This window comes from Bubalus bubalis, chromosome 5 (genome assembly GCF_019923935.1).
Source record: "Bubalus bubalis isolate 160015118507 breed Murrah chromosome 5, NDDB_SH_1, whole genome shotgun sequence".
NCBI lineage: Eukaryota > Metazoa > Chordata > Mammalia > Artiodactyla > Bovidae > Bubalus > Bubalus bubalis.
In genome coordinates this window covers 54,328,711-54,354,342 of record NC_059161.1, presented here as the reverse complement: position 1 = coordinate 54,354,342, position 25,632 = coordinate 54,328,711, and the positions used below count along the sequence as shown (strand labels likewise).

The window sequence follows — 25,632 nt, the reverse complement described above, 5'->3', positions numbered from 1 at the left end:
AGATCTCACCAGAACCCAAGTGTGCTGCACCAATCTCAGGCTTCTAGCCTCCAGAACTGTGAGAAAATAAATGTCTGTGTTTTATAAGCCACCTGGTCTCTGGTATTTGCTAGCGCAGCCCAAATAGACTAAGACATTCATCTTCCTTTATACTTCATTTCCACAGTCAGCGTGTGCGAGTCAGCTCCGTCCCCAAGTGCCTATCAGGATGCTGGGCTATAGCATCTATTTTCTTACCAATAACAAAGATCCTCTTGTTCCACTGTGAGCAAAACTAACCTGAACCTCACCTCCCCTCAGGTAAGAATTCCCCGCAGCAAGAATTTTCCCTTCCTCTCCTTTCCCTTGGGCAATGCTGACTTGCAATGTAGCAACTTCTCCATCTGCAAGTGAGGAAGAAAGAACTCCTCCCCTTGCAGCTCATCCCAGCACCTATCTCAGAAGGGTGGGGAGCAGCTCCTCTCCTGCAGGTGGTCCCGGGAGGTAGCTTAATCTGTAGCAGGCCTTTTCTCCAAGAAATCCACCCGCATTTCTCATCTTGCCGCAGCTTTGGGCCGGGTCATTTCTCAAGGACATCTTGTTTCCTAAAGCAGGAACACCCCAGAGCAACCCCCAGATTGTGTATCAATAGAGAAAGGCAGAAACCCTTTTGGCCCACAACTTTAATCAATTTCTGTCCCTCCATGGTGCCCTGGGATCAGCGTAAATGCTGTTGAAAGAGATCTCAGACTCCCTGATTGCTCCGGTGAGACAGGCCAGGATTTCAGGAAACAATAAACAACAAGGAAGAGATGAAAAGTTAATGAATGCCCCCTTAAGGATAAAAGTTCACAAAACTGCAAAGAAGGGGAGAAAAGATGCAGGCAGGTTGTCATGGAGCGTCACCGATGACCAAAACCCTGGGTCAGACCAACACACAGCACAGCCACTGCAAAAGAAGGAGATAGAAGTAAGCTCAGGGGTCCTCTGGGAGCTGGTGTGATTGCACCAGAGATGTTCTCCAGCCTCACATGGGTGTGACTTGCTCTAGCTCTTTCCCCAGGAAGTGCCTCGCTCCATAAGAGGAAGCAAGGAAGCCCTTCGCTAAGTCACTGCTCCCCAGCCAGAGCCCCAAGGAAATATGACTTAGGAAAAGCTTAGCCCCATAGGAACTTTCAAAAATTTCAGGTTCAACCCAATTGAGCCTAATGTGCTTCTAGGAAGGCCTTCCCTAGATCACTGGAAAGGGGTCAGCAACACTACTATTCTAGAGCAGAATAGAAGTGGTTGTACCCAGACAGCTAGGCAGGACCAGGAATAAGCTGGTGCTCTAGCTCTTCTGCCTGAGAAGCAGGTCGAGGGCAATGCCCCACTCTTGAATCCTCGGGACATGCCCATACCTGCATCTATCTCCACAGGCCAGTAAAGGCCCTGCTGCATAGGCTGCAGCCCTCCCCAGGGGAAGGGCCTGGTGTTCTCTGCATAAGATATTGTGGGCCTTGTACACAATAATTTACACCCATTTATTTTGCATCTACTCTTGTTGCTGTCCAGTCACTCAGTCATATCCCACTCTTTTTGACCCCATGGACTGCAGCACGCCAGGCTTCCCTGTGCATCACCAACTCCCAGAGTTTGCTCAGATTCACATCCATTGAGTTGGTGATGCTATCCAACTATCTCATCCTCTGATGCCCCCTTCTCCTCCTGTCCTCAATCTTTCCCCGCATCAGGGTCTTTTCCAATGAGCTGGCTCTTCCCATCAGGTGGCCAAAGTATTGAAACTTCAGCATCTACTCTACCTTGTTGCAATTGAATTCTTTGTTTCTGATTTCCTTCTATATGTAAATCAAAGACATTCTGCCTGAGAAGTTAGGTGCTTTAAACTGTACCCACCACCCCCAATTTCATCCAAATTAATAAGAGCTTGCATCCTTGAAATGATCTGAGATATAATCGATGACAATCACACTCCTCCCAGAAATGCCTGCCACAGAACATGCGTTGTTTCCACAAAGAAATAAGACAGGCCAATGTGAATAAACAGCGCTTGGCAGCAATACCATCCAAGAATTTTCAAGTACCATGAGCAAGCAGTTTACCAAAACGACTTACCTCAGCCAGAGAGAGCTGGACAATGCCATTCTGGTCCTTGTCCAGAAGTCTGAACAGTTCTAGAATGCCAGAGAAGGAATGAAGTCAGATAAGGATGCTCCTGGACTTTGGAACAACCAGAGAGCTGCCTCTGTCTGCCCCACACCCACCTGACACCTTTCCTCCATCTCCGGCACCCTCTCCAGCTCCCACCTTGCTTCAGGGACCCCAGAAGGCTAGATCTGGATCCAGTGCCCAGAGCAGTGGGCTTTTGGCAGCAGATGTCCACTCGCCCAATTAGACAAACTTCCAGTTGTGAGCAGAGATGTTCCTTTTGCCATCTGCACATTCAGAGCTCTAGAAACTTGCAATTCTTTCAACAGGGGTGGGGGCTGGGGTCATGGAACAGGAGTGGTTGCCCCACGTGTGAGTAAGCCAGACACTAAGCTTCGCCTCTGGCTGCCTGACCTTTCCCCAAACTCCCTCCCTTAATAGGATATATTAGCATAAGCATGGGGCTTCCTAGATGGCTGGGTGGGTAAAGAATCCGCCTGTAATGCAGGAGATGAAGGTTTGATTCTTGCATCAGGAAGATCCCCTGGAGGAGGAAATGGCAACCCACTCCAGTATTCTTGCCTGAAAAGTCCCAAGGACAGAGGAGCCTGGTGGGCTACAGTCCATGGGGTCGCAGAGTCAGACGCAACTGAGGGGCTAAGCACAGCATTACAGCATAAGCCCAAGCGGGCAGAAGACTATCCACAGCCTCCCAGAAGGAGACCCCTATTCCCTCTCTGGGAGGTGATACCTGCTCTCAATATGATTCCCATAGATGCGAACAGACACCAAAAGCCATTTAAGGACCATTGCAGGCCTCGTTCATTGGCTGCAGTGACTGTACACGATAGGTGCACAAAAATCTCCCAGCGAAGGCCACGCCCTGGGCATGGCCAGCGTGGACGTCCTCAGCCCCTTGTTTCTGCTGGCCCTCCCCCAAGGATGCCAGTTACCTAAGCCTTTCTGGTTCTGCCTTCTGGCCCTGCCCCCTGCCCCTTCCTATACCTCGGGAGAAGTGGGAGGGGTCAGGGTGGGGGTGAGGGGGCTTCCTTGGTGGATCAGATGGTAAAGAAACTGCCTGCAATGTAGGAGACCCCGGTTTGATCCCTGAGTTGGGAAGAACCCCTGGAGAAGAAATGGGCAGCCCACTCCAGTATTTTTGCCTAGAAAATCCCATGGACAGAGTATGGTGGGCTACAGTCCATGGGGTCGCAAAGAGTCGGACACGACTGAGGGACCAGCACTTTCACTTGAGAGAGTGACTCACTGAAGAGGACCTCCAGGCGGATCATGCAAGCCATGAAGCTGTCAAAGCCCACGGTGAGCTTGCTGCACGCGTACCGCATGGCGATGGTCTGCTGGACCTGGTCACTGAGGGTGAAACCTGTGGGCAGAGGGGGGCCAGGGTCACAGATGGAACGGGGGCTCAGTTCTATCTCCAGCAGAACTCAGGGCTAACTCTGGCCTGATGCTGCCCCTTCAAAGGATTCCAGAGGATTCTGGTCATCAAATCAGTTTCCTTTTAGAAAATCCTCAACAGGATGAACCTCCTCCCTGGTCCAAAAATAGGCCTGGAGCTCCAGCACTAACTTAGCTTTGCATCACATGGACCACAGCAAAAAAAACAGGGAAGGTGAAGGGACTGCCTCTCCTGCCCATCCCCTGCACAGCCCAGTCCTGTGATTCCTGTCACCTTCCCAGGAACAAGCGAAGTCCTTGGAAAAAGTCTAAAGAATCCAGCAACATTCCCTGCTCCCCAGTTAAGGAAGGTACTCAACACATCTTTGTTATCACACTGACATCCAACATCAGGTAATTACCACTGATGGTCATTAGCAACCACCATCATATTAAGCACATTTACAATGAGCACATCCCGCTCTCGGGATCTTGCCTTCAGGATGTGTCCTCACCTGCCTTCTTGAGGGCTGTCCTCATCTCGTGGGCATCGATAGTCCCCGAGTGGTTATGATCGGTCTCCCGAAAGATGTCCTAAAGCAGGAGAAAAATTCCAGGTGAAAACAGCTGTTTGCAGCCCCGCAGAACCATCTCCCTCCACCCCCACTGCTTCCTCAACAGGCCAGGGACACCCTCAGAGGCTTCACTGATTCCTCCCAAGAAGTCTCCAGAACAAAAACAGGAGCCTGTGCTCAGAGCCCGTGCTAGTCCTTGTGCTCTGTGAGCAGTGGGACTTCCTCTGGCGGCACTGGCGCAGGGGCCTGCTTAGTCCTTCCCGGACAATGTGTCCAGGTCTGGTGTTCACTATGACCGTGATGAAGTATCTGGTCAGACCAGGGCAGGAAACTGATCAGGAATGGGTGTCAGCAAGGCGCTAGGAACAGAACAGAGGACAGTGACCAGAGCCCAGAGGTTACCCAACAGGGGGAAAAGGGTTACCAGATACTTCCGGATCTTCAGCCAGAGCGTCTTGAATTCCACCAGTTCCAGGGAGCCTGTCCCATTGCTCTAGGTGGGTTAGGGCCAACACGATCAAGCCCAGATTCCACATGCTTTATGGATCACATTCTCTGTGACCTTGCACAGCCAGTGTCTTACGACCTCAGTGAACATCCATGTCTACAGTAAGCAGGGCCCTGGGGGTCATGGTGGGAAGGATTGGTGGGAGACAAGTTCAAATAAAGATTAAAGAGTCAAACGCTCACAAAGGCCCTCGTTTGAGGTCAGGCACAGAGCTAGGGGCAAAGGGCAAGTCAGGACCCTAAAGCCCTCCTACAATATCATTCATTTAGTGTCCAGCATCCTCATCATTGTGGGACATTGAGAGGGTGGAGCTAAACAATCTGTAAATTCTCTTCCAGATTTAAATGTCTGCCACTGATATTAGAGTTGATGGCAAAATGGTACCAGAAGAGTCCTCGGGAGCACGGGATTGGGATTCCTAGCCACACACAGTCTACACATATTTGTCTGGTGTTTTGAAGGGGCTCTGAGCTTCTCAACATTGATTCCCAGGGATCCTGGGACATGGCCCCAGCAGGACAGCTGGCTCAGCCAAAATGGGCCAGGGGTTCTGTGCGATCCTCTGTGTCCCGTGAATACTGATTAAGCACTGGGCTAGACCTGGGGGGTACTTTTGAACTGTTTGTGAAGTTCAGTCTCTTTGAAACTACCGTTTTCTCAACCATCCTAATTAATCAGTAGGCACCAGCGTGTTACAACTCAGGTGTTAAAATTCTGAAACAGACCATCATTCTCACCTCCTTCAACTAGCCAAACAAAAAGTCATGTTTGCACTCAAGACTGTAAACCTCACCCTTTAAGGAAGTCTGTGTCTTTTGTCTCCACAATCTATGCTCAGTGTTGGATGTACCACAACCTTAAAATCCTCACTAATATGTCTACCAACATGCCTGAGGATAGTAATCCACAAAGAGGGCTAACGCTACGGTCTAGCCAGACCTGTGTATACTTTTATCTCCTTTCAGCCTCACAAGACCACAGGAGCTACACTCTGTTATCCCATTTTCCAGGAGAAGACACTGAGGTTCATGGTATTCAATAACCCCAGAACTTGAACCTCCTGTCTGTTCCAAAGCCCTGTCTCAGAGCACCAACATATCCTCAATTCCAGACAGAGCTTCCCACTCCCAGGCCTTGTCCCAAATACCCTGAATCAACATCTCCAGGAGCAAGACCCAGGCAATTGGATTTTTAAAACTCCATGATTTTTCAGCGATGATACATGCTACACTGGACCACATGTTAAACGATTCTATTAACATGAAAATATCCAGAATAGGCAAATCTATAGAGACATCAAGTGGTAGTAGGGCAGAGGGTTTGGGGTTGTTGAGTGGAAAGGTGAGTGACGGCAAATATGGGTGCAGAGTTCCTTTTAGGGGTGATAAAAAGCTCTAAAATGGATGGTGGTGTTTGCACAACTCTGTGAATATACTAAAAAAAAAAAAAACATGAAATTGTACCCTTTAAATGGGTACATGGGATGGTATTGGAATTATGTCTCGATATCGATAGCTCAACAGGTAAAGAATCCACCTGCAATGCAGGAGACACAGGAGACATGGGTTCCATCCCTGAATCAGGAAGATCCCCTAGAAAAGGAAATCACTACCCACTCCAGTATTCTTGCCTGAAAAAATCTCATGGACAGAGAAGCTTGGTGGGCTACAGTCCAAAGGGTTGCAGAGTCAGATGCCACTGAATGACTGAGCAAAAACATGCAAAAAGCTACACAAGGTTCCATGGGGCTTCCCTTGTGGCTCAGATGGTAAAGAATCCACCTGCAATGTGGAAGAACTGGGTTCGATCCCTAGGTTAGGAAGAGCCCCTGGAGAAGAAAACAGCTACCTACTCCAGTATTCTGTACTGGAGAATTCCAGGGACTGTATAGTCCATGGGGTCACAAAGTCAGACACAACTGAGCAACTTTCACCACGGGCAGTTCTGCTGTGTTTTCTGGTTCAAAACCACTGCCCCCCAAAGCATCCAAATGGTGAAACAGACACTCTTGAAGAATGGCTGAGTTACAGTCCTCCTAGAGCCATGAAAATGCAAACACCCCTGGGAACAATGTTTGAGGGACCACAAGGTCACCCTCAAATCTAAATGAAAGCTCATAGGCAAGTTTGAGAAGAATGACTCAGAAATCAAGGAACTGTTTGCAGAAAAGTGGATCAACAGTTAACAGTTCTTCATGGCCCATGGCTTCTTAAAGGTGGACCTCACTGAAGGACCACCCTGGCCTCATAGAAGGCTGCAGGGCTGGACAGGCCCAGCATCTGAAACTCCGGGACCACAAGGATAGAACCAGCTCTCCACAGTTGACACTCCCTAGCTGAGGTCAGCACACTCAAGCCAGCCACCCAGGCCCTCTGTGCATGGCCACGGGGCAAGTACAACTCATTCCTCCCACCCCAGAGGTCATCATATCTCATCACAGATGAAGCCCCCAGAGCTGAAGTACATTCTCCAAAGCTCCAGTTTTCAAAGAAATCGCCTTCACCAGCAGCACCATGGGACACGGTAACCTGGACCCACGCAAGACCAAGTTTCAAGGAAGGGGTGCCCTGCCCTTCCCCACTCTGTGCTGAAGGTGTTCCTTCCACCTAGAATGTCCTAACCTTCTCCATTCCTCCCTGAATCCCTTTCTCATTCTTCAACACAGAACAAGGGTTAAATCAGGTCAGAGCAAACAAACAGGTTTTATCCTGTGTGATCAAATTCTCAACAATTGGTGTCAAGGCTGGGAGACAGAGACAGATGGGGATGGAGAGAGCCAGGGAGAGGAAGGAGAGGAACCGAGCACCGTGGGAGGAATGCCATGATAAGTGGGGGGAAGGCCACAAATGCCATTTTTGCTATCTCTGAATTATCGATATGTATACACTATCATGTGCAAAACAGATAGCCTGTGGGAAGCTGCTGGATAGCACAGGGAGCTCAGCATGGTGCTCGGTGATGACCTAGAGGGGTGGGATCGGGGTAGGGAGGAGGTTCAAAAGGGAGCGGATATATATGTAATTATGACTGATTCACGTTATTATACAGCAGAAACCAACACAACATTGGAAAGCAATTATGCTCCAATAAAAAAAATTAAGTTCTTGGTGAAAACGAAAAAAAAAAAAAGTGAATCACCAAAAAAAAGAGGATTTTAAACAAGTCATTTAAACATGGCACACCTCAGTTTCTTCACCTGTAAAACAGAGAGCATCTCAGGCTTACTGAGGAGCAAAAATGAGATGACATTTTTCTTTCCAGCTCAGGCAGGGTACCTGCCTTATGCTCAGAAAATACTGGTTCCCTTCTCTGTCTTTCCCCTGCCTTCATCTCAGGTGGAGGAGTCGAGAAAACCAGGATCAAAGTAAAAATAATGTGACATTTAAAGGATACATCCATCAGGCTGATCATCTCTCTGCAAGTGTTGATGTCAAATCCATCAAATTTGATGTCTGTTCCTAAATATTTAAATAGAAAGGGGTAGGGGGAGTCAGGATCATTTGAAAGCACGGGAAATAATCGCCCTGATAGGAGGCCACCAAAGACACCAGCCAGAGTACAGAGCTGAACGTGAGCGCTGCATAAACGAGTGAGCTTGGTGGCGGGCTCCTAGGAAGAGGCCCCCTGGGGTCCCAGAGGTGGATGCTGGCCTCAGGGCTCAGTGTCAGAAATCTCAGCTTTGCAACTCACAAGCCACGGACTTCAGCAAGCTAATATCTCTGAGCTGTGCTTTTCTGCTCCATCAATAAGAACAACAATAATACTTGCCCCCAAAGCTAACTGGTGATAAAATTAGATAATGTAAGTGAAGTTCTTAGCATGGTGCTTGGTCTATGACAAGGTCTTAATAAATTAGCTAACTTTTTATTGGCCAGGTATTGTTCGAAGCACTCTATTTTGTTTAGTCTCTATGTCAAGTCCAGCTCTTTTGAGACCCCTTGGGCTGCAGCCCAAGTGGCTCAGCAGAAAAGAATCTGCCTGCAATGCAGGAGTCTCAGGAGATGTGGGTTTGGTACCCGGATTGGAAAGATGGAAAGAGGGCATGATAGCACACTCCAGTAGTCCTGCCTGGAGAATGCCATGGATGGAGGAGCCTGTGTCCATAGGATCACAAAGAGTCAGACACAACTGAAGTGACTTAGCACGTATGCATGGACTGCAGCCCTCCAGGCTTCACCGTCCATGGAATTTCCCAGCCAAGAATACTGGAGTGGCTTGCCATTCCCTTCTCCAGGGGATCTTCCCGACCCAGGGATCAAAGCTGTGTCTCCTGCGTTGGCAGGTGGATTCTTTACAAACTGAGCCACCAGGGAAGCCCTCTAAGAACTGTACCCCATGTGGTAAATACCTTCATACCCATTTTATAGATAAGGAAACAGAGGCCCAGAGAGGTTAAATAATTTGCTCAAGATCACAGAACCCAGGCAGAGCTGGGATCTAAACGCAGGCCATCTGGCTCCATAGCCCAAGCTTTTAACCACAACACACAGCCTCTCAAACAGTAACTGTTAATGTTACTGCTAAATTGCAGGCATCTCTGGGATCTACAGCCATCCCTGGCTCCATGCTCAACTTGTTCACACCTGAAAACCAAGGCAGGAAGAAGCCAAAGACCCTGCAGCCCTCTCCACTTCCCTGGGTTCCTTCTCTGCCAGGCGGGAGGAATAGCTGGAGCAGAGGGTAGGGACGGCCTCCAGGCCTGGGCTCTCAACCCCAGGGAAGTGCTCAGCCCAGGGTGGGCTCACATCCAGCCTTGCCCCTGTGTCCTTCACGCTTGGACCCTTTCCGGCTGCCATGGGTGAACATACCCATCGCTCAACCAGCCAGAAGCCTTAACCTGGCCCATCCTCGGGCTGGGCAAGAAACCAGCTCCATGGATCTGCAGTTCATAGGGGAGGAGGACACTTTTCCTCATCCTGGGTGCAGTTTGATCCTCTGCCAGCCCTCAGAACTTTAGCTAAAGTCTGAAGACGGAGAACTGTCATGACGAGGACAGGCAGAATCCTCCCCTCCACACGCCTTCCCCAGAGATGCACTACAGAACAGGATTTTCAAGCTGCATAGTTCCACAGTACCAACTTATTAATTTTGTGGGAGAATTTCATTTAAGTCACTCTCAGCCCAATTTCTTTCCCGCCAGGACTCAGGACTCTTTGCTGTAGGGCTGACTGGCCCATAAATCCCGCTCTCACCCTGCCCACCACCCCTCTGCTCCAGCCTCTCCCACCTGCCAGAAGCTCTCGGTACAGATGGAATCAGGGCCCTGGTCCCCATCTGCAGTGCCCCTGGCCCAGTGCCCACCCCCACCCTCACTGGCTCCCAACATCTCTCTTAGGCTCCCAGACTTCCTGAAAAGCCCCCAGGAAGAACTTACGTTTGGAAAACACTTCATTCAGAGCTGTCCTGAGTTCATTGGCCCTGATCTCAGAATCCTAGAAAGAGGAACCCGAATGCAAAGCATGTCAGACCTTAATGAGTGTTTCAAGACACAAAATTAATGTAGATTCAGACACCAGGTCCACTGATCCTATGATTTTTAAAAGGCTATGACAGCTTTAAAAAAAAAAAAATCGAATTCACAGCTTCTCTGGGGCCCCCATAGCCCAGTGAGAAGTGTATATTAATGGCGTGAGCAGGGTACACTCACAGCAGAAGGCTGCACACAGGGTCCACTGCCTTTCTCGGACTTGCCCAACCCGAGACCAAGACGGGGCAAGAAGCAGTAAAGGAGCTAGTGTTGAGGGCCATGTGCCTGGGGTGGAGCATCTGCAAAACCTCACAACAGCACGGTCCTCGTGTTAGGGTGAAGGAAGCTGTGACTTTGTAAACTGCTGAACACCATATGGGCTTCCCTGGTAACTCAGTCAGTAAAGAATTTGCCTGCAATGCAGGAGACCCAGGTTCAATCCCTGGGTCAGGAAGATCCCCTGGAGAAGGCAACTCACTCCAGTATTCTTGCCTTGGAAATCTCATGGACAGAGGAGCCTCGCAGGCTATTGTCAATGGGGTCGCAAGAGTTGAACATGACTTAGCAACCAAACCACCTCCAAACGCCATATACCTTTACCATGTAATTGCCATTTGCCTGCAATATAATTGCTGGAGTTCACAGTCGCCAGTGGCAGAACTGGGATTCGAAACCTAAGTCTGTCTCACCCCAAAGCACCCGCTTTCCCCACTGCATCTGTGGGAGCTGCTATTTCACATAAAGCGCACCTCAACCCAGAAGTAGAGATTTGGGGGACTAGGGTTTTTCACCCACACGGGGAAGGGGGATAAACACTGAGCCTCAGGATTACTGGTCCCTTAACATCCAGCTGGAGGACAGACCTCAGGCAGGATGCCGAATGAAGCTCAGAGACAGTGAGGCTTAGAGAAGGGGCCCCAGGCTAAACTCTGGGTTCCAATCGTAACTACCCCCCTTATTCGCCATGGGACCTTAGCCAAGTCACTTCCCCTGGTGAGGTGTGGTCTTAACACTTGTCTGCATGGGGCCCCATTTCTCCCCTCTTCCACCAGCCAGGCCCAGGCTGCTCAACTGGAAATAAGCAAGGTGGGAGCTGTGAGCTTGCCTGTGAGTGCAGCTGGCCTCATTCAGGCACAGAACGGTCAGTCTCAATAATAAGACCTGGGGACATCCTGAATAGCCTCCAGGCCAGGAATGGGCTGTTGAGACCTTGATTGTCCTTCACAAGGCCTCATGCCCCAGCCAGGTCCTTAACCTCTCTGGGCCCGACCCTGCGCCAGGAGAACAGCGACAGTGACTGATATTGCCCCACCAGGCAAGAGAGAAAAGATAAGGTACATGAAGAACTACACAAATAGGAGCTTTCATTTTGTTATCAGTCTTGATGTTCCAAATAAAATATGGTCCCTTGGAAGCTAAGGCAACAAGGTTTTGTTAGCAAAAACACTGGTCTAAGTGTCTATCTAAAACATAAATTGCCTCAATTTTGCAAAGCCTTCTTTAATGGCTATATAAAGGAATTGTGTTCGCAGGTTTTATTTTCTGCAAAGGATTTTAATGTATTTTCTTCTACTTCGTCCTTAAGTCTATAAAGTGGCTCAGAGCTTTCCAGGGATGGAGAGCATTGTTTTTCTCCTTCTGTTACAGAATGAATGTTTGCATCCTCCAGAATTTGTATGTTGAAATCCAACCCCCAATGTTAAAGTACAGGAGGAGGGACCTTTGGGAGGTGATTAGGTCATGAGGGTGGAGCCCTCATGAGTGGAATTAGTGCCTTTACAAAAGGGACCCCAGATGGATTCCTAATCCTCTTTCTGCCACATGAGACAGTGAGACGTGAGTCCGCAAGTTAGAAGACAGCCCTCCCCAGAATCTGACCAGGCCAACACTCTGATCTCAGACTGCTAGCCTCCAGAACTGTGAGAAATAAATTTCTGTTGTTCAAACGCTTCCCAGTCTGCAGTACCTTGTTATAGCAGTCCAAGATGATGGACGCCTTTCCAGGCCCTCTGGCAAACCTATTATCCTTCAAAGAGCAGTGCATTGGCTGTATTTATGGGGCCAGTTGTGACACTTGGAGTCCTGAGTCTGCTCTGACTTACAGCCCCTCAGGACCGGAATCACAATAAGCCAAGTCAGCAGGACGGGGCGGGAAGGAGCAGTGGGCACACCAGCTCCACAAGCCCCCGAGCGGCGCTGGCACCTGGGCCAAGCTTGACTTCCACAAGCCCAGTTCCGCCGGTGTCCCTGGGGGCAGGCGAGGCAGCAGGACAGGAAGCACTTAGCCCAGGCCTGGTTGACTGAGCTGCCGGCCACCTGGGCTGGGCAATTCCTCTCATCTCTGAAGGATGTAGGGAAGTTTTGCCTCCTGGTTTTCTAGTCAGGGCTCCGATCCGCCAGGGTCAGTTTACACACAGAAAGGCTTTTGGAAGGACCTGGAGATTCAAATTTTCTACTTTCTCAAAATGCAAGACGACACAGAAAGAAAAGTGGCCGAGGTCAGTCCCACAGTCCTCTCGTTAGCAGTGCAGGAAAGACCTCAGGCTTCAGACAGGAAGAGGCAACAGACAGGCCTGGGAGGCCTGAGACCTGTGGCCCTTGCTACGCAAGGAGATGCAAAGGACAAAAGACTCAGGTGACCTGAGATTTCTCGAACACTCTCCTGCCTGTGTGGGAGCTCGTGTTTGCCCTCCACTCACCTTCCCGGCAAACTTCTCAAACAGGCTCCTCAGCTGGCCATCTTCTTGCTCCACCTCGCTGGGTCGAGGCTAAAAGGCAGGGCAGTTTCAAAGTTAAGATGGGACTCACTGAGAAAAATGAAAGATGAAGATTTAAAATTCATTCGTGCATCATTCACTACATCTGTTGTGGGTCTGTTGTGTGCTGGGCACTAGGTGGGGATGGGGGTGCATGGTGATAAACAGGAGGGGTCCAAGGTCCTGGGCCCAGGAGTTTCCCATCCAGCCAGGCAGGCTCAGAAGTCAAGGGGATTCCTAGGCAATCAATAAGAAGCCCCAAATGACTGCTACATGTCAGTGTCAGAGCTTGGCATTTTAAAGGTGGCATACCTCATGTGGGTTTCCAACTACCACATCCCCAATTTCCCTGAAACACAGAAAAAGGAAATAGCAAACATGGATAAGTATTAACAAAACATATAACTAATTTCTAGGTTCTTTCAGGAAGTCTGTGACCCAGCTGAGGGACCAGCTTCCCAACACACGACCTGGTTCCTACTTTCACCAAACTGCATAAACTGAACCAGGATCCCTCCCTTCAAGTCTCCAACTCCCACCCCACCCTGAGTTTTTCACCAGAGACAAGAGCTGCCAAGTTCAGTGGGCCCTTCATGGAATCCAGAATGTTCACCCTGGAGGACCACTCTTCTGGGGAATTCTCTCCCCACCTTTCCCAGTTACTAATATCATCTTCCCAGCTATGTGAATCCCTGCTGAAATGGTATCTGGGGAATGAGTCACCAAGCCCACAACCCACAAGTCCATGCATACATGTACATGGTGTGTGGTGCAATGTGTGTGTGGGGGGAGTATTGGGGGGTGATACTATGTGTTAAGTGTGTGTATGTGGTATTTGTGTGTGTGTGGTTTTATGTGTATATAGGTGTGTGGTATATGTGATGTGTGTATGTACAGAAAGTATATCAGGTGTGTGTATGGCGTGTATGTCTGGTATATATATGTAAGGGACATGCGGTCTGCATGTATGTATGGTATGTGTGTATATGCGCATGGTGTGTGTGTAGCGTGTGTGATGTGTCTGTAATGTGTTGGTATGCAGGTGCACAGTATATGGGATGTGTGTGGCATGTGTGTGTGGTGTGTGTATGTGAGATGTGCCTGCATTGTATATGTGTGGTGTGTGATATGTGTGTGTGTGGTATGTATATGTGATGTGTGTGTGCATGGTACATGCAGTGTGTGTATGAGTGTGTGGTGTGTGTATGTAGAGTATGAATGTGTGGTGTGTAAGAGAAGTGTAAGAGAAGAGGCAGTGTCTCACCCAGCTCCTCCTCTATGTGGCGCCCATCCCTGCTGGGAGGAAAATGCTTTCACCCAGCTGTACTGATGCCCTCTCTTGATCTTTTTAGAAGGAAAACTCTCCCCCTCCTACAGACCAACGGGGAGGGGCAGGAGGGGGCCCCCCTAATGAAGAACCCTTGCAGGGGCGACAGATTTCCTCCGGGGGCTGGGGGTGGGTCCCACACCCTGACGGCGCCCTGCACCCTCGCGGGGCCAGGTCCCTCTGCGGCCTCCGCTACCAGCCCGCAGGGAGAGGACACGCACAGGGCCTTGGCCTTCTTCTCCGAGAACACCCTCAGGCAGAAGTCGCCGTCCTGGAAGGGCTCGAAGGTGGCCGGCACCACCACGTACTCCCCGGGGGGCAGCTGCACGCGCGCCGAGACTTCGCGCAGGTTGACGTAGGTGCTGGAGCGGGCGGCAGGCGGGCGGCCCAGGAAGAAGTCCCGGCCCAGGTGCGCGTCCGTGTGACTCTCCAGCTGCGCAGAGCAACGTCAGGGTCAGTGTCTGCCCACATCCTGGAAGATGAGGGCCGCGGAGCTGGGCTCTATTGCATTGGTTTTGGGCTCGCTGATCTTTAACCCTGGGCTGAGAATCCTTGGTGTTCACTGGAAGGACTGATGTTGAAGCTGAAACTCCAATACTTTGGCCACCTGATGCGAAGAGCTGACTCATTTGAAAAGACCCTGATGCTGGGAAAGATTGAGGGCAGGAGGAGAAGCGGACGACAGAGGATGAGATGGTTGGATGGCATCACCGACTCAATGGAGATGAGTTTGAGTAAACTCCAGGAGTTGGTGATGGACAGGAAGGTCCGGCGTGCTGCGGTTCATGGGGTCGCAAAGAGTCGGACAGGACTGAGCGACTGAACTGACTGACTGACTGACTGAGAATCCATAGGCCTTGGACTCTGCAAACTCACCCTGTATCCATCAGCAGGTATATTCTGAACACCTTCTGGGTGCCCGCCCCGGTCGAGGCACTGACCTTGACTACACGACCTTGGCCTGACCCCTTGCCCTCTTCCCATCTAAATAAAGGTTGGTCAACAGGGTCTCAATTGTGTGCTTGGCTTCTCTCTGGATATTTGTCCTTGTGAATCACCCCTCATTGAATCCAACAGACTCTTTTTCTGCATCTATACCTGGGGAGTGGCTCTGAGCTACCCAGTACAGGCCTGTGGCTTAAATCCCAGTTCTCAAGCATCAGCAGCCAGTAGGGCCTGTTCATCTTTATCTGGCTGGGAAAATTGCCCTGCCAGGTAACCAGGGTGTTAGGCTGGACGGTCAGGGAGGCAGACAGAGGGGGCAGCCACAGCCAGACCGCCCTTGGTGCCTTGGCTCTCATCTGAGGGAAAAGATTCTCCCATGACCCACTTGTTTGTTGGAGGGAGGCGGAGGCTAGGAGTGATGACACCAGCTAATTAGTGGCTGCAGAGTGCTTCGAAAACATAGGTGCCCATGTTATTACTGCTGTAATTAAGCCTCCCCTTAGCACTGTATTTTATGATCAATCTTCATCAAGATACCTGTGGCAGAGGGCAGGTGCTGGTAAGCTACAAGGGCAGTGACTTCTGTGTGACCCGGAGTTGGACTGCCCACCCCAGAGTCACAGTGTCCACTCGTGGTCACCAGAGCCTCTTTAGATCCCAGGTCTGCTAAACAGGGAAGGAAGGCAGGGCCACCAGCCCCCACTGCCCTGATCAGGACTCCACAGGACCCACCAGCGAGCGCCTGATGACCTGGGTGCAAGGGCAACCACAGCCTTGGGATCCCTCCCTGAAAATTTTTATACTCTGGGGGCATGCCAGCAAGGTCTTGGCCAAGACTAAGCATTACTGGGCTAAAAGTCATTCTTGCCATCCCTGATGACAGCAATCAGCGGGGGGGGGTACCAGTAATGTAGAAGTGGGGGTGGGGGTTGTGTTGGGAAAAAGGCAAATTGAGTTCTAGTAAGAACTGAGGGCTGGGACAGATTACAGAAGCCTCATTCGGGAGGCCAGAGTGAGAGGTGGAGAACACAGAGGCAGGAGCTGGCACCCCTCCGTCTTACTGAAGACTCCACACACACGTGCTCCAGGCCCCCGGCTCTCGCACCTCCCCGTGGCCTGGCCCAGCCACCAGTGTGTGGGCCCAGGACCAGCATGAGCAGCCCTGGGGGACTCATTGGAGACGCAAGATCTTGAGCCCCACGCCAGACCTACAGACTCAGAGATTCTGGGGTGGGGGGCAGTGGGCTAACGCTTTCACAAACCCCCAGGGGCTTCTGAGCAGTGGTTTGGAACCACTGACCAAAGATTCCACAGCACTTGGGGATCACGGGATCCACACAGTCACACAGAGGGCACAGGGAAACTCTGCAGGCAGAGGCTCCTCCGGGCATGCAGAGGGGCCTTTCCCAGGAACCGGCCATTTCTGATGGGAATCGCCACCCATCAGACTTAACACAAATCTGAGTTTAATTACTTTTGAGTGGTGACAAGAGCTTGCCTTGAGTCATTCATGCCCCCTTTTCTGTCGCCGCCATAACCAATAATATGCATTTGGGAGTCAGCGGGCAGGGTAGATCAGTGGTCAGCACCTTTGGAACAAGGCATGGGATGGAGCCTGTGAACTTGGGCTTCACTGGCACATGCTACCAGGTGGCCAAGCTTGAGAACCCGGGGGGTAGGGGTAAGCACAGCAGGACAAACGTACTTCTACATAACTAGAATAACAGACTCTGGCTGGGGGAACTCCAGACAGAAGCATTTCCTAACCTCAGCTGCACACTGGAATCACCGCAGAGGTTCTGCTACAATTGCTCGGGGCATGAAATGTCTAAGACTTCCCTGGTGTCCCCAGTGTGCAGCCAAGGGGAGGCCTGCCGGGTTGGGATGAGCTGGGGCCTGACAGGGTACCCGCTGCATGGGCAAGGCACTCTTATAAGTGTGCCCTGCCAGCCCCTGCCCATGAGGCCACTGGCATTGCTGGCTGAGGTCTGGGACGGCAGCAGGAAACCCCAGCGGTAAGTAAGACCTTGATGATGTTTCTCTTAAACCCAGCTGTAAATCACTGAGGAGCACGGGAACAGCCAGGAGCCAAAAAGATAAAACTGGTGCTTCCTTTTCTTATCAGACATGAGGGCATTTATTCCTGTTAGCTAGATAAACAGGAGCCTGAGTGAGCTACAGTCATCCTGTTTGGATCAGAGCACCAGGCACACAGGGGGCAAAGGTTACCACTGTGCCCTTCTTGGAGGGTGGGTCCCAAGTATCTTTAGCAGGTCTCAAGGTTACCAGCTCACCAGATCCTGCAGAGTTGGTTTGTGGGAGAGCCAGCTTCCATCAGAGGAAGCTGATGTCGCCAGGTGCCCATCCGTAGAGGCTGCCCAGCTGTTCCTTACCAAAGAGGGGACATCTCCATCAGCGTGAACATACCTCTTTGGGTATCTACAGGAAAGGAGAAAAGAGCAGGTCACCCAAGGGTTCCTCACCCCTCCCCTTGTGCCTTTTCGTCCCTCCCCACATCTAGCGCAGACTGTGCAGTCCTGGGCCACTGGGAGGAAGCCTGTGCTAAAGTGAGAGACTCATCAGCATTTCTGAACCTGGAAAGTCATTGGTGAATAGCATGACCATCTGTAGACTACTGAGCCCTAGAAATCTGAAAGAAAGGGAAAAAAAAAAAGGAGTTCTACTTAATTTTCTTGTTGTATAATCTACCAGGATCCCAAATGTTTTAAGAGTAATAGCTTTGGGGTTTACATGAGAACTAACATCTTACAGGCCTATAGACCTGGCCTCCAGATCAAGGGCTTGTCCAGAAGAGGGTGTCACTCAAGTCAAGACATAATTTAATCACCATTCACAACAGGGATTGGTCCAGGAAGAGGCTTGTGACCCAAGTCAAGTCCATCAGAGACTTCTCTATGATTTTCAAATTGGAACTAACGGAAGAAGGTTCTTCTTTTATGTGGACGACATTAGGGAGATTGTGCAGAAAGCTAGACCGGGAGGATGGCATTGACACCAGAGGGTAGATGTGGAGAGAAAGGGTCCTAAGAGCAGGCAAGTCCCTTGTCCCAAGCATTCCTGTTGTTCTCTGGGTTTGCTTACATGAGCTGGTAGATTCCTTTTCACTAGTCTGTGTGCACGCTTAATCACTCAGCTGTGACTAACTCTTTGCAACCCCATAGACTGTAGCCCACAAGACTCCTCTGTCCATAGGGATTCTCCAGGCAAGAATACTGGAGTGTGTTGCCATGCCCTCCTCCAGGGGATCTTCCCAACCCAGAGATCGAACCCAGGCCTCCTGAATTGCGGGTGGATTCTTTACCATCTGAGCCACCAGGGAAGCCCAAGAATACTGGAGTAGGTAGCCTATCCCTCCTCCAAGGGATCTTACCAACCCAGGGCTCAAACCCAGGTCTCCCGCATTGCAGGAGGTTTCTTTACCAGCTGAGCCACCAGGGAAGCCCCTAGTCTAGTTGGGTCTATTATTTGCAACTGGAAACTGTAATGCCCACAGGAGATCTCGGATGCAGAGTGGGAGGCCCCACGTGCCCAGATAGAGAAGAAGGTTCAACCCCCAACTTTGCCCCTGCCACACAGGCTGTTTAGACCAGAAGAGCAGGAAGGGCATTGTTTGTGGCTTCGGTCTGTGGGCAACTGCCAACACTGAAGGAAAAAAAGGAAATTTGGATCAGCTGGCATCCTCACTCTGGAGCCCCCGTTTATAATCGGCAGCAGAGGTGGAAAAGTCTGGGGCCACTGTCACCGCTCTGACTTTGCGTCTAAAGCTGAGATTCCCCCATGCAGAGGCCCTGGCTGTCAGGGAGAGCAGAGGTCCTCAGGGGACTGCCTCCTAGGACCTGTCTAACCACCTGTCTAACCGCCTTCACCACCCCCTCAGCAGGGACTCCCTTAACCACCTCAGAGGTCTTTCCATTTAACCTGCCCACCGCCTCGGGCAATATGCTCTGAATCCACAGCCAAGAGTCCCTGGACAGGATCTGAGCCATCCAGCTAGCCAGGCAGCATCCAGGCAGGAGACAAGGCCAGCCTTGCCCAGTCATGGATGGAAAGGGACAGTCACCTTTGAAACATAGGATCCTGAATGCAAATGACAGGCCTGCCTGGCAGGAGCCTGTAGTCACCACAGGAAGATAACAGGGGAGAGAATGGAGGCCAGACAAGCAGGGCTCTTTAGCCTTCGGGGCTTTCTGGCTGCTTATCAGTGTCAAGTTTCCAACCTCAAGCCAGACTCCAGTTTACAGACAGTTAAAGCCAGAAAGGGGAGGACGGGAAGGGTTGCTTCCCAAGTGGCGCTAGCAGTAAAGAACCCACCTGCCAATGCAGGAGACGTAAGAGATGAGGGTTCAATTCCTGCGTCAGGAAGATCGCCTGGAGAAGGAAATGGCAACCCACTCCAGTCTTCTTGCCTTGAGAATCTCACGGACAGAGGAGCCTAGTGGGCTACAGTCCATGGGGTTGCAAAGAGTCGGACACGACTCAGCAGCTAATACTTTCAAAGCCAGAGGAGGCAGTTCCAAGGGTCAGAGAACAGTACCCCCTACAACCCCTGCATTCCCTTTGTCCAACACCAGGTCCTTTGAACAAGCCCAGACACTGCCTCCACCCTCAGACATCCCTACAGCGCTGCACATGCCCTCATCCTAACCCTAAAGTTTGTGTTCACAGGTGTCATGCTCTAGATTAGAAGGCTCTGGCTATAAGCAGGTCCACGGATCACATACATGGGGTTATTTTAAAAGCAGCTATAAACTGATGTCTGAAAAACTGACATGCTGTATATATTATTTATGAGAGCAAATGCCATGCCCACAAAGCTATTTCCGTGTGTTAGCTCACGTTCCAAAGAAAGAAAGCTTTTCTGATCCTGTTATAGACGGTAGAGCCTGTGGATGACAGCTGGTGGCCACAGTCCCCATTGCAGCCCACTCTTCGGCCATACCTGCCTACTGCTCGCTCTCCAAAATTGTCGCTTTCTCTCCTGCTGTCAAGAAGCACACGCTGTCCCCTGTGGCTGGAAAGTTCTCCCTCATTCATCTTTGAAATCCAGCTCATTTTTTGATGCCCTGATCAAAGTCTTCTCCACGAACCTATCCCTCTGTGAGGAGACCTCAGCCCACAGTGTAGGTCCTCATCATAGCAGATCTGACCACCCTGCAGTTAGTGGTGTGTGTGTGGTTTTCCCCTTGAGAATATGAGTACCTTGAGGGCAATAACCTTGTGCTATTCCTCTGCATCTCAGCCTTCAGCAAGGCACCTGGTGGATACACACTAAAGATGGGTTGAATTGATATGCACAGGGTAAGTGCTTCCTCAGTTTTGATAAAGAATCTGCCTGCAATGTGGGGAACCTGGGTTCAATCCCTGGGTCAGGAAGATCCCCTGGAGAAAGGAATGGCAACCCTCTCCAGTATTCTTGCCTGAAGAATTCCATGGACAGAGGAGCCTGGCAGGCTACAGTCCATGGGATCACAAAGAGTCGGATGTGACCGAGTGACTAACACTTTCACTTTCTATAAAACAAGAATCTGGTTGGGTGCTACTTACATTCTAGGTGGAGGTGGAAGGGCTAAGCTGGAATAGAATTGGAGCTTATTTATTTGAAATTCTTTTCTCCAGCCATCAAACAGCAATTATTTTTCAATTCCCCATTTCTCCAACACAAAATACACACACATACACACACCCTAAACTCTAAAGCCCTAAATTCCTAAATAAGAGAAAGAAAGGGGCTGGAAGTTGTATGAGCTTAATAGTCACAATTTTCCTTACTGGTTTCTTATTATAATACTTCTTTTTCATGCAGTAATTTATACTGAGGTGTTGGGCCTCCAGCCAGCTCTTGGTCCTTCTTATTAGAATTTTATTTTTCCCAAGAAATTCATTTTTAACAAAATTCTATAAAAACAACCACCATGAATCCCTCCAGAATTCGTTATAGAAATTCTTTGCCTGTATTAAAAAGTGGATTCCAATTTGATCCTGGCTAGGCTTATCAAGACCCAGAGGTCTTGCTCGAACGTATCTGTGAGGCTGTGAAATCTATACTGAGGTGGTTACCAGGGCAAACTGGGGTATTAAGCCAGGCACTGCAGCCTGGGCCAAGAGCCAGCTATGACCTTCAGTCCAGAGATACCAGAACTGAAAATGACCTGTGGCTCCTTTTACCCAGCCTGGTGTGTCCCAACAAGTGTCTTGGGGTTACCCTGAGAGGAGGGTGTTTGTCTTTGGCTCACATAACAATCTTCCCTTTCCCTACTCTGTGATGTCCTCAAACTCCTGTGTCACCTTCTTGGCTCCTGTACCCTGAGAAGCCTATACCTGGAAAAAGTCTAATAAGTGTGTTTACATTGAATAGGCAATGACAGGGAAAAGTTTAATGAATTACACATCTCGATGTTAATAATAGAGATTTAAGCCAAAGGAATGAATATCTAATTGTGAAATTCGGGCCTCAGTAAGGCCACTGGGAGAAGCATTTTAGGGGAGCAAGGAGAACGCTTGATTAGGAACAGCCAAACAAAAAGAAAGATGCACTTCAACTGCTGGCCAAAATATTCTAACCAAAGACAGGTGTGCCATGATGGCTGACCCCACCTGCGGAGTACCTTGTAGACAGCATAGCCGATGCTGAGCATGCCCTGTCCCATCCTCTTCTGTCGCCGGCGATTCTTCTGCATCAGCCCCAGCAGTACCGTGCAGCAGGGTTCACTGACGCCCTCCTCCTGGTGATCGTCCACCTCATCCAAATGGATTTTGAACTGGGGATTGGTCCAGTAAGTGGCTGGAAGTCACCCAGGAGACGGTGGTTCCCCACAAGGCAGGTGAGGAGATCAGGAAGAACAGAATGAATAGGAGGAACGTGATCATCCCCAGAAAGCATAACTCGGGCCAAACTGTGCCAGGTAAGCAGGCCTCAGCAAGACTGCTTTCCAAGGTCATCAGCATTTCCTCCTTTCTCCCTACCCTGCCCACATACCAGCACACACACACCCCCAGCGTGTGCAAACTTTGCACTTGTCCATTTCATCAACCAGGGGCCCTGGGTGCTTGGCTGGGATATTCAAGGTCCCGAGGTCCCAGGGCTACACGAGGTCCCTCTGGGGAAGGCCAAGTCTTCCTGGGGAAATGGTTAACATCTCCTTGTTCCCAGCTCCTGGCCTGTGAAGATGAACCCAACTCCTGGAGGAAGGAGGTGTCTGGGGAACAAGCAGGTCTCTGGCTCAGATGAGAACAAAAGTCCAGTTTAGACTAGGAATCAAGGGGGCCTCTCCTGACAGGCTGTAAAGATGACCACTCTTGCCCTAGGAAGCCCTCTCTGATAGGCCCCTGCTTCAGATCCCAGCCTGAAACAGCCCTGATTACAGATCCTCTGTCCAGAGGCCCCGGGGCTCCTCTAGATGACTCGACATTGCAGCCAGTGATAAGACACACTCCCTCAAGAGTACAGTGGAGAAGGAAATGGCAACCCACTCCAGTGTTCTTGCCAGGGAAATCCCATGGATGGAGGAGCCCGATGGGCTATAGTTCATGGGGTCGCAAAGAGCTGGACACGACTGAGTGACTAGCACTTCAAGTCACTTCAGTAGTCTCCAACTCTTTGTGGCCCTATGGACCATAGCCCACCAAGCTCCTCTGTCCATGGGATTCTCCAGGCAAGAATACTGAAGAGGGTTGCCATGCTCTCCTCCAGGGGATCTTCCTGACCCAGAGATCAAACCTAAATGTCTTATGTCTCCTGCATTGGCAGGCGGGCTCTTTACCACTAGCACCACCTGGGAAGCCTAATTGGCAATTAAGAAGCATGTCTGCCACACCACCTGTGGATATTTTAAAAAGACTGCTTCATTTCAAATATAATCTTAAAAAAAAATCTCTCCAAATAGCGACTGTACAAGCTAAGGCACAGAGACGGCAAAGGAGTCACCTAGGGGCAGACAGCAATTCTATGACAGACTCAAGTAGCAGAACATAATTGAGGAAGACGGGCTTGATGGGCCATCTCCATGCCAGGGCCTCAATAAAGTCAATAATGATGTGCCTGGGGGCAGGCGGGGCAGGGGGCGGGGGGAGTAGTAGAAAAAGAAGGGATCCTCTAAATAAGGGTCCTCTAAATACTTGATGAAATAACAAGGCTTTCACAAATGACCAACAGCCACTGGTTATTATATTTTCTTAACAATAAAATTACAATCCCACCTTCCCAGAACCTCCACTTTCAATTTTTTTTTTTTAAGGACACAAGTGTGTAGATTTTAAAGCCAAATATCTGCCGACTCCAGAGGAGCCAGAGACAATTCTGTAATCTTCTGTACTTACATCATTACCAAAGAGCAGGAACCATTCATCTCTTCTCGACAGCTAGCTGGCAGCACAGATGGGGTCGCGATTTCGTGCATACAGATACCTTAGGCACCCCTACAGTGCCAAGCTCCCAAAATGATCCATGCAAATTTCCAACACATTTTCTAAGAGCTTGCTAATGGTGAGCATATTTTAATTTCTCCCAAATGCAACATTACTGCAATCCCTACATATTTTTGTTTACTCCTTAACGGAGCTCAAAGAAGAGAATGGGTCATAAAAATAATACATCCCATTTGTATAAAACTACACCATTTACAAAGCACTTCCAAAAGCTGGTATTTTCCCTCCACTTTGACGATTGGGAAATTGAAGCTTAGAACGGGGAAATGACCCTCCCAGGGTCCCAGAGCCGTTAGACTGAGCATCTGAGCAACTGTGGCAGGAAAGGAACTCCCTCCTCCCTCTCTGCTCAGTGTTCATCTCGGCGATCAGAAATGGGAACTTAGGTTGGAAGGGGACAAAGAACCAGAGACCCAGTCAAGCCCCAGGATTCCACCCACGTGGGATTTTGTTCTGATGCTGCTTCCACACCCTGAGCACAGGCCTGCACTGAGCTCTGTCGTGAGAATGAGGCCCAGTGCTTACACATCTAAGTCCATCAACAATGTCAACATCAAACTAGGAGAGGGAGCATGGAGCCTGGGGAGGTGGGAAGTGGAGAGGGTGGGTTTTGCTTTCTTTCATTTCTCCTGAGAGATGTGGGGCTGTTTTTCGGAGTTTCTTCCTCTGCTGCTGCCTCAGGTGATTCGACCTAGGAGGAGCCTGTATGTGTAGACATTAGTGATCTCCCGCCAACGGGAAGGCTTCCCACCTTTAATAGGACGAGGGCCCAGGTTAGCACAGCAGCAGCGGTTTGCACCAGGCTATCCCCACCAGGGAGGGTGCTCCAATGACTCCCAGGGGGAGCAGACAGTGGCCATTCCCACGCCCTGTGTGTGACCACCCCTGATCAGGCTGTCAGGCCCTGCCACCTCCAACTTAGGTGCAAACAAAGCAGAACAGCCACTCGGATGCGGTCTACCGACACAGAGACGCTGCACCTGCCCCAGGGCGCAGTGGGCCAGGTGCCAGCCAGCTGGGCCGGGTGGAGACGGAGGAAGCCCCAGAGAAGAACAAGAGACCTTGGTGCAGGATGCCAAGTGCACGGTTAGTACAAAGAATAGCCTTTTGGAACAAGGGGCAGGTGGGTGGAACAGAAAGTCTGAACACGCAGAGATGCTGAAGAATGACATTACCTGAGATCGAGCTGCAGGTAAGGGGCTGCAGAGTCACCACCCACCCCTGCTGCCTTGGCCTCCAAGCCCCAGAAAGAGGCAGGGCCACCAAGTGGTGTCAGGAGCCGGAGGACAGAGCGCAAAGGCATTGTCCCAAGATTAACGGATAAGGATGCCCAGCCCAGAGAGGACAAGACAGAAGATGAGGTGGACACAGCATCACCCTCCCCCCAACCCCTGCCATCTCACCTGGGTAGTTCTGGCAGCCTCCAGCCGTGGAGCCCCGAGTCCAGCGCCCATTGAACAGTACCAGGCTCCACTTGTGCACCTCCTCGCTGCTCAATGAGTCCAGGGACAGGCTGCAGATCTCCAGCCGAGAGAACTGCCTCAAGAAATCCGAAAAAGACATCCTGGGGGCAAAGGGATCAGTGAGCTCTTGGTCAAGAGAGCTGGGCTGGAAAGGTGGTGGAAGGTGTGGCCCCGTGGGCACAGGACAGAGCAGAGGCCGTGGGCCAACTAAATCTTTCCTACACCCCACTGTACAAATACGCAGTGATCATTGGTCAAATGTCTCAGTATTTCTTTTAAAATGACTTATAATTTACCAGTCAAACAATGGTATTTTAACAGCAGTGAAAGAAGTGTACAGTATTGGCAACTTCCTCACTATTGCTTGCATCTCTGCTCTTAAAAAGCTCCCCTTTTATATCCAGCCAACCAGCAAAGAGACTGAACCGTAAACTGCAGAGACCCTTGGAGGTAAAATGAACCAAGTCACCACCTCAAGGTGACTGGTTAACTCTGATTGGTGTCCAGCCTAGAGATGGTCCCTAAGCCACACAGTCTAACCGTGTCCTTAGTATCTTCCTTAGGGAGTGAAGGAAGTTATTGTATTTTGATGCTAATCTAAACCTTGGACTTTGAAAAGAT

General features: G+C 50.3%; 1 protein-coding gene across 8 annotated transcripts in view; it reads right to left on the bottom strand.

Annotated features, from left to right (window-relative positions):
- Positions 1-644: 644 nt before the first annotated feature.
- The window catches only part of CAPN8 (calpain 8), a 67,893-nt gene continuing 42,905 nt past the window's right edge, over positions 645-25,632 (bottom strand). For 2 of the 8 annotated variants that reach the window (XM_044943148.2, XM_044943149.2), the window contains 13 exons: positions 24,952-25,112; positions 21,730-21,905; positions 17,531-17,542; positions 14,380-14,591; positions 13,144-13,180; positions 12,775-12,843; positions 9,983-10,040; positions 8,002-8,066; positions 4,525-4,593; positions 4,041-4,119; positions 3,395-3,511; positions 2,287-2,446; positions 2,095-2,153 (listed from right to left, as the gene is read on the bottom strand). In XM_044943148.2, the coding sequence (XP_044799083.2) occupies positions 2,310-2,446; positions 3,395-3,511; positions 4,041-4,119; positions 4,525-4,593; positions 8,002-8,066; positions 9,983-10,040; positions 12,775-12,843; positions 13,144-13,180; positions 14,380-14,591; positions 17,531-17,542; positions 21,730-21,905; positions 24,952-25,112 (1,192 nt within the window). In that variant the 3' untranslated portion in view covers positions 2,095-2,153; positions 2,287-2,309. Of the gene's footprint in view, positions 929-2,094; positions 2,154-2,286; positions 2,447-3,394; positions 3,512-4,040; positions 4,120-4,401; positions 4,722-8,001; positions 8,067-9,982; positions 10,041-12,774; positions 12,844-13,143; positions 13,181-14,379; positions 14,592-17,530; positions 17,543-21,729; positions 21,906-24,951; positions 25,113-25,632 lie in introns of those variants that run through there. The other 6 variants (XM_006057242.4, XR_006551202.2, XR_006551203.2 and 3 more) reach the window with 6 other exon arrangements.